The sequence below is a fragment of the Monopterus albus genome, unplaced genomic scaffold, assembly GCF_001952655.1.
Source record: "Monopterus albus unplaced genomic scaffold, M_albus_1.0 scaffold61.1, whole genome shotgun sequence".
Taxonomy (NCBI): Eukaryota; Metazoa; Chordata; class Actinopteri; order Synbranchiformes; family Synbranchidae; genus Monopterus; species Monopterus albus.
The window spans coordinates 1,742,463-1,750,767 of NW_018127941.1; the positions used below are offsets into that span (position 1 = coordinate 1,742,463).

At 41.5% G+C, this 8,305-nt stretch overlaps 2 protein-coding genes across 5 annotated transcripts in view; both read right to left on the reverse strand.

The window, feature by feature from the left end:
• slain2 (SLAIN motif family, member 2) overlaps positions 1-5,127 on the reverse strand; it is a 17,648-nt gene extending 12,521 nt beyond the window's left edge. For 3 of the 4 annotated variants that reach the window (XM_020603397.1, XM_020603396.1, XM_020603395.1), the window contains exons 1-2: positions 4,349-5,127; positions 1,298-1,440 (exon numbers count right to left, since the gene is read on the reverse strand). In XM_020603397.1, the coding sequence (XP_020459053.1) occupies positions 1,298-1,440; positions 4,349-4,827 (622 nt within the window). In that variant the 5' untranslated portion in view covers positions 4,828-5,127. The remainder of the gene's footprint in view (positions 1-1,297; positions 1,441-4,348) is intronic. The other variant, XM_020603398.1, reaches the window with a different exon arrangement.
• Positions 5,128-5,488: 361 nt separating this feature from the next.
• The window catches only part of anapc4 (anaphase promoting complex subunit 4), an 8,851-nt gene continuing 6,034 nt past the window's right edge, over positions 5,489-8,305 (reverse strand). The window contains exons 21-29 of the mRNA XM_020603394.1: positions 8,100-8,193; positions 7,910-8,007; positions 7,275-7,336; positions 7,137-7,175; positions 6,944-7,045; positions 6,792-6,869; positions 6,507-6,671; positions 6,048-6,171; positions 5,489-5,867 (exon numbers count right to left, since the gene is read on the reverse strand). Of these exons, the coding sequence (XP_020459050.1) occupies positions 5,628-5,867; positions 6,048-6,171; positions 6,507-6,671; positions 6,792-6,869; positions 6,944-7,045; positions 7,137-7,175; positions 7,275-7,336; positions 7,910-8,007; positions 8,100-8,193 (1,002 nt within the window). The 3' untranslated portion in view covers positions 5,489-5,627. The remainder of the gene's footprint in view (positions 5,868-6,047; positions 6,172-6,506; positions 6,672-6,791; positions 6,870-6,943; positions 7,046-7,136; positions 7,176-7,274; positions 7,337-7,909; positions 8,008-8,099; positions 8,194-8,305) is intronic.

An 8,305-nucleotide genomic window follows, 5' to 3' on the forward strand; every position in this document is an offset into this window, starting at 1 on the left:
TTGTGCACTGTCTGAAGTAAAGAAGCTGTGCAAGTTGGATCTACAAAAGGACCGCAGTCATTTTTACTTTAGCAGCCACTATTAACAAGCCTCAGCATCCTGGGACGAAGAGGTGTCCATGTGTCTGGGTGCTGTGATGACTCTTGCACAACAGAACAGAGTAGATCACATCACCCCCGTCTCCCACTGGCCTGTTGCTCAACTCGACCTAACTGTCACATGGACATACCGCTGTCAAAATGGAAATGACCCCTCTCAGATTAGCCTGGAGGATCCAAGGCCCATCCTCCCCACTGACAAACTAACTATTATTAGTGGCAGAAAACAGACATGGCACATGTTTTGTTTATGCATTATACTGTATACAGTTTTGAACAAATCTGAATGGTCAACGTAGAGTGTAAAAGATATGTATAATGTTAGTTTCCATCCAATCTGGTGCTATACTGTATATGTTTATACCAGGAACCCAGTTAAGACTGCTGGTACTATCATATTTACAGTGGAGAAACTGACACATGTAAATATAAATAAGCTAATACTGTACATGTCCTAAGCAAGTGCAATTATGTGGCACAAAACAATAAATATTCATACTCAGACTCACTCCCTTAATTTAAAGCTCTTAGTAATAAGAATAAGAAATACATCACAACATTTATGGGCTTCTCTTATGAAGCCAGCAAGAAGCGCTGTCTCTGCATATCCAAAGCTCTACCTCGCTGGGCCAGTAACTCTACATTTGCTTTATATAGAGAAATCATTTATAATTGATACTTCATTAATAATACCATTTGAGTTAAAATTCTGATGAAGCATTAACTAAGACAGCTTTGTACAGCTGTGGAAAATCACCGCTGTTTCGTGTATGTTACACTTCTAGCACTTTGTGCTAACCAGGAATAAAGAACTACATTGTTTTAATGTAGTCAGTGGTACTTCATTCAGACGAGAGGGTACAAAGTGAACTACAACTGCTTTTATGCTAAAGATGAAAGGTTCTAAATAATAACGTTATTAAAATTATCAGTAAGACAATGACTAACCAACAATACAGAGATCACAGAAGCAGGGAGATTTTAAACAACACAACTAAAATAAAGTCTTTGTCTCAGTAAAGAGCCTGTTCTTCTTAAGAGTCATTAGCAAGACAGTGTTGTCTGTGATTGACCCCCGACGTTACACAGCAGGGATTATGTACGTTTTTCACTGTTGTTGGTGTTGTTATTGTTCCTACTGCTTCGGCTGCTCCTATCAAGTTGAGACGACACGATTCGTGTTCACTAGTGTTGTTTACCTGACATGGTGAGGTCCAGTCTGTGGATTAGGGAGCGCTTGGCTGATTCCATCTCGGGACTGGGGTTGTCCAGAGCTTTGCGACACCACACAATGGGACTCAAGGCTTTTTGCAGTGGACTGTTCAGTTTCGTCTCATATAACCTGGAAAAACATGAACAGTGTACAAAAATGACATAGTGTATTACAAGTACATAGAGGAAATAAAAGCAGGCATCATGAAAACAAGAAGCGCCTCCTCTAATAATGACCGAACATGACAGCTCAACTCCATCACACCTCAGATGTGACGTGACCTGACAGCTCGAAGAGGAAATGAGGCCGAGGGGATAACAAGTGCTGGGACTAGTCTATGGAGGCAACAACGACAGGGTGAACAGGGGAAAAGGCATTTATTGGACCCTGCTTGTCCACACTGAAAATGCTTTTTGATTTAGATCTGTTTCATACTTGTATATTTGAAATTGTATGACCCTTTAATTATTTAATGCTGCTAAGAATACAACCATCTTACAAATATCTTTTAGGCTTGGCAATATACTCTTCAGTGCAGTTCTCTTATTGGTTTTGCCAAAAAACAAAACAAAAAAAAACAAACTGCGTTCTCTGTATCTCGGGTTTCCATTAGTAGCAAGGACATTGCAACTTTCAGCTGCTGCAGGAAACTTTAAGAATGACCAACTTTCACTTTCCCATATCATTGAAAAAGTCACTAAGTTCAGTCCTTAGTCAACTGCATTCCCTGAAAGTGCTCATGGAGATGCATCAAGTGATAAAATGAGGCTTCATAGTGACTGAATTGGCCATTATTACCTGTTTGTCAGTTAAACGAGTAATACATGTGTTTATTCATAGCTTGTTGTGAGGGAACAGAAGAAAGTGGTTTCCCCTCAGAAGAGAAATCTGAGTCAGCAGCTGTCAGCTCTGTTGCAGCCACACATTAAGCCTTTCATGATGAAAGCAAAAACATTACAGGCAAATGGGCGACAGCACAGAGAAATACAAGCCTGAAATCTGGGACTTTCACTGTTTATCATCACAATGACTCAGGATTCCAGACAGCAAGTGAGCAGTTGCATTTTGCAACCAAACTTAAGCAGAGACTCTATAAAATGTGTTGAGACACACGCATCATTCCTGGACCCCGATTTTACGGTTCAAATTGACTCTTTCCTTTGGTGCCACAGACAGCTTCTTAAATCAGGTAGATCACCTGTTAGCCTGGTTATGTGTTGGAAACTTTTTACTTGAATTCATCGGTTTATACTTCAGTTGAAATGTAACAGCCTAATCGGCATCATCATCATCATGTGTCATCGTTATAGCATCATCATCATCATCATGTGTCATCGTTATGATCATGTTGACTGCTAGGCTACAGATCACTACAGTGACTACATAAAAAGAGCTGGAAACATGTCCCAGAAGCGATTTTCCCATTTATTGTGTTCCATAAGACTCCCTCTCTCTGAATTTCATTATATACAGCAAACAGGCTATGTGCACTGGATGGTAAGGTTATTTGAAATAATGTGTGAAAAATACAGATTCTTTTGCATTATGCTGTAAAACAGAGGTGGTGCCACCATCTGAGAGACTTAGTGGCCCCAGTAGAATGTTAGTCTGGAGCCCTGTGACCACCATTCATATTTGGTACACAGTAAAACTCCCACCTGCAGACTTGACACACTTGCTTCATACATGAACTCCCATCTTGGAAACAATAAGAGTCATGTCCACGTGCAGGAATAGGAATGTGACAAGCATCTATTGATAGGCCGAGCACCACAGGAGCCGGCAGCAGTTTAAACCCAGTCTGATGCTAATTCAGGGATTACAGGAGTCTATAGCAGGAGCTGGCAAGTGCTGTGCGCTATAACCCCAGATATCAATCTGACTCTGAAGCCACACAAACAGCCAGAGTATAATGAGACTGGCCCTACTGGGCCAGAGTGAGCAATGTCTGAAAGTAGTCTGATGTCAAAGGCTCGGTAGCTAGCACAGGCACCCTGCTGTATGCAGCAGAGAAAGCCTTGGGACAATGGGTAGATAAATAGTAAAGACTTCATGAAAAGGGGGTTTTAATGTGCATACAGATTAGCAGCATCTCTGCAAACCCTCTTCGCATCATACATTTGGTTTTGCTCTCATTATTTTAATAGATGAAGTGCTGACTGCCAAACATCTTTTACTGCTGTCAAATGTTGTGTACTGGCTTTCAACCAACTATGATCTAGACACATTCTAGACTGGAGTTTCAGGGAATATGCTTCCTAAGTGTATGCAAAGCCACCTACCTAAAAAAAACATGAATACTTAAAAAAAAAGAGGTGTATGGGTGGACATGTGGGCCAGTAAGAGGATTATGGAAAGTGTGATTGACAGACCAACATGATAAACACACACCGATTTTATATTAACCATGCAAATGCAAACCTCAGTTTTACGGTACTGTCACAGCTTTTATTCCTACACAATGAGCTGACAGCCCTGTTTAACGCCGCCTTTCTGCAGAACACTTGTAGCTGTGTGCCAACTGCTGTGCTAAAGGAAATTCAGAGGAGGGATATAAACACGACTCCCTCTCCCACATGAGTGCTGGGCAGGAAAACAACTCTCATTTTTCATGGGCACTCTGATTGCCTGCCACCACTGCCATGACAAGGCAAGTGATGTGCCACACTGGAACAACAAAACGGGGAGGGGTGGTCAGGGTCCTGACAGCTGAGAATCTCAGACAGACTGCACAAGCAGAAAGCAAGTTATGAGATCATCGGGGCACTGACTGTATGACAAAGCATGTCTATTATGGTTTCATGTAAGGTCATGGCGCGGCCCACATGCCAAACGCCATCCTTCAGTTTGTGATCCACAATGAGGCTCCTTCAGTACAGATCACTTCGGATTTTAGCCAAGCGACTGAGAAGATTGGTTGTCGTGGTAGCTAATGTGTAGGGCAGCTGCTCCTAGGCAATTCAAGCCGTCACCCAGCTGTGACGACACAAACACGGATGTAAAGGCAAGATGCCTCAGAGACACGGCTGTCACTCACCAGCTGTCCTCGTTTAGACAATCCATGTCTTCAAGATCTAAGATTTCCACTTCATCTAGGATTGACGTTTCCCCTTCATCTGTAAAGTCCCCGCAGCTGTCTGAATAAAGTGAGTTCCTACTGGAGAGTGAGGTGGCAGCCGATGCCCCCTCACATTCATACGCTCTTTTGAAACTGATGCCGTCGTACGACAGTCTGGGGCTCAAACAGCGGTTATTCTCCACCAGCCCACCGTAGCCGCCTGTTCCCACGAACCCCACCCCAGGGAAGCCGGCCAGACTGGTTGCCATCCCCGCTGACAAGGAAGGCGAGTCGTATCCAGCGCTGAGGGGTCTGTGGTGCCCCGACATCGCTCCGGACGTGGACAACATCGTAGACCTGCTCCGAAGCTGTTCATTCTGCTGCTCGAGTTTCTTCACCAAGTCCTGAAGCTTCCGCACCTCCAGGTCCGCGTTGATATTTGAGTTTATATCCTCCATAGCGGGTCCTCACAGCCCTACGAAAATATGCTGTGGTCTTAGAGGTTTTTAGTCGTTGCTTTGCCGACAGTCTCTTTGGTTTTGTCTACTTTACTATTGTCTACGTGTTCAAAGACGACACTTTGTTGTTCCACTGACTTGAAAAGCTCAACACCGTCATCTTCCCCAGTTCTTCGTGCTCACGGGCAGGATCGAGGCCATTTTCAGAATACTCGTCACCAACTGTGAAAGACCAACAGGCGGACAACATACGTCACTGCGTTCAGTATCGGGAACGCGGACGTAACCCACACCTATTTGCACGTGCACATATATCCACTCTGCCAGTGTTTACGGTTACCTTAGTACAGAAACGTAGTATTACCTTGATAAGATTAGTTTTAACTTCAAAGGTTCTTTTAAATCACCCCGTTTCTGCTAAAGCGAAGTCTCTATTGTTATTTATCACCAAGATATGCATTTCAAACTGTTTACTGAAGTGAGTTTCAAATTATTGCTTCAACATACCACTGATTCTCATCAAAATGTCTTGGTCCACATGACCCCTTCTGGGGTCTCAGTATTAATGCGATGGTGAAAATGTGACAAAAAGTAGCACTATGAAACTTTACAATGTAATTACAAGTAGAAAAAAGTTAGAAGAAGTTAAGAAGATACATAATCAGTGCAAACATATACAAGCCTATTTATTTTAATATGCAAACATGTATTTTCCAGAATGCTGTAAAATATTTTGTAACAAAAAAACAGCACATAGATCAGTCCTTTATTTATGGAGCGTGTGTTTTTCTGTCTCGGTCTTAAGAGACTTCTAAGGCTTCTTCTGACACCAGCTGCTCCTCAGTCTTTTGCGACCCATCCACTCGATCCTCTCCAGCATCACCATCAGCCTCCACAGTCTCCTCTCCCTGCCCCTGGCTGCTCATGGTAGTTTCCAGCCCATCACAGTCAGCACTGGCATTCTGTGAGTCAACTCCTTCATCATCCTCATCTTCTACATCCATCTCAAAAACACGTATGTGCCTCAGGTTGGTACTGAGCTACGAGAAAAGAAAAAGCAAATATTTGCAGTCTCTGTTACATTCATTCACTGGAATACTCCTGCTGGCAGAACACTGAAAATGAATCATCTGCCCGTATTCATCACTGAAACAATTATACTGTAAGAACATGGCCGTAAAATTCACTGATATACATGGGGAAGTCTAAATTTAACATACCACACAGGCCACTTTGCGGACTCCGTTGACAGCTACAAATTGAGCCTTCATGTTCTCTAGTTCACGCCACTGATTCCCCAGCACCAGGCCTTGGCATGGGATGGCGCTGGTCTGCTGGTCCAACCTAACAGTACAGGTGACATATGCACTGTGTTAAAGTTATGACTTGTTTTCACCATCTTTATAGAATGTCCCAAACCACTCACATTGTAGTACTTGAATTATATGACCAAAACTACTTAATGAAATTTTGTTCTATAAGCTGTTAGTATAATTGAGCTGTTCAGTATTTGATATTAAGTTCTAATTTCTTCAATTAGCAAATGTAATTTTTGATTATTTATTTATTCCTCACGTGTGGTTAATTATATTATATTTTAATAAATAATAAAAGAGAAAACACATGCAAAATCCCCAGAATTCTACAAAGGATCCCCTGTTTGATGAACACACAAACACCTAAGATTTGGCTCCCACTTGAATTCAGTCTCACAGCTCAGAACGGAAGCAAGAGGTAGCTGAGCCAGGACACGCTTCCTGTTGTCTTCTGCTCCTTCCAAGACCACAGTTAGCATTTCATCGTCATAGAAACGAGCATCCAGACATTTGTAAACATAATGAGACCTGAAAACAAAAATCTAAGTAAATCTTGGTAACAGTAACATCTTTACCAGCTGTGCAATACATTTGCATTTATATCTGTTGAATACATTGAGGTGAGGAAATAACATAAGAGCCGCTCACTGGGCTGCAGCAGCTTCATCTTCTGCATTGTCAAGGTGGTGGCTGAGGTCAATCGATATGACACTGTTGGGGATGTGTCTGCACAATCAAAACACATCTGGTTAAAAACAGATTAAGAAAACAAGCACATCCAAATATGTACAGAAATGTACCTGTTTGGGTCTGTTCCTTTTCGTAACAGGTACAGCCCGCAGGGTGTAACCTCTGGCATGCAGAACACAACATAGTGCATTTTTCCCTTCTTGTCATTCCACCTGTTTAACAAAGCAGAATTATTATTAAGACAAATCTCTTATCTTACTGCTACAGATTAGTATGAACCTAGCATGTTTGCGTTTTACATACAAAGACGGGAGTTCAAAAAGTCGTGGAGTGTTTTCAGAGCTGGAAAGACAATTAACATGAACAAAAAAATTCAACTTTAATCACATTAATTTCGTCATACTTCAAATAATAGAACTTTACAGAAACACAACATCATACCTCTCTGGCACAGTGTACAGGGGCAGGAAGACAACTTGTTTTATAGATTTCCCAATTACTTCCTGCATACAAATAAACAAAATGAATAATCAACATGTCAAATTGAAAATATAATTCTCATTAAGCACCTCTGAATCTCGAAAAACATTCCAGTACAGTCACATTTTATTCAGCAAAGAACTACCTACACAAACTCAAAATTTACAAATAAATGTTTGAGATTTTGAAAAAGAAAATTCAGTGACCAATATAGCTGTGTGCATGTGCTGCAATGCATAGAAAAGTGCTATACAAGTATAAGTACAAGTATACTGCAACCAGCCCCCAGGGGGTGATTAAGTCATGGTGGCTTCACTTCTCGGAGGTGTCAGCCTGTCCACTGTATATACAGTCAATGACACACAGATAACATTGCTCACATTCTCAGTCTGTCTTGAAACTACATTTGAGACAGACTGATCTTCCCTGAGCTTGTTTACAGCTGATTGTCTGACAGCTGTCTCCTCACTGCTAATAGTACAATAAAAATAAGAGATAACCAGACTTTGGATGTAACTACATGTTTTACTGTGATGATTAGAAAGAAATAGATACAAATTTAAGAAACAGCAAGATGCAAATCACTGAACACTTACTGCAGGTTTCTGTAGACACTGCTCAATCACACTCTCCATAATCCTCTTGACAAAGTGCAAAGACTTTTGTGGATAAGAAGGAAACAGCAAAGGGCTCTCTAAAACAAACATTCAAACATTCTACCAGTTAGTTATGTCTGTTTCTCATCACTACTTTTTCTGCACGTCCTCAGTAAGGATCATAGCTCACCCTTGAGGTCCTTGCTTTCCTGCAAGAACTTCAGCCACTGGTTTCCCTTGGTGCTGGGTGGAGACACAAGGTCCTCATCCTCATCCTTCAGGTACTGTAGATGTTTATATATATATATACACACAGTGGGTACGGAAAGTATTCAGACCCCCTTAAATTTTTCACTCTTTGTTATATTGCAGCCATATGCTAAAATCATTTAAGTC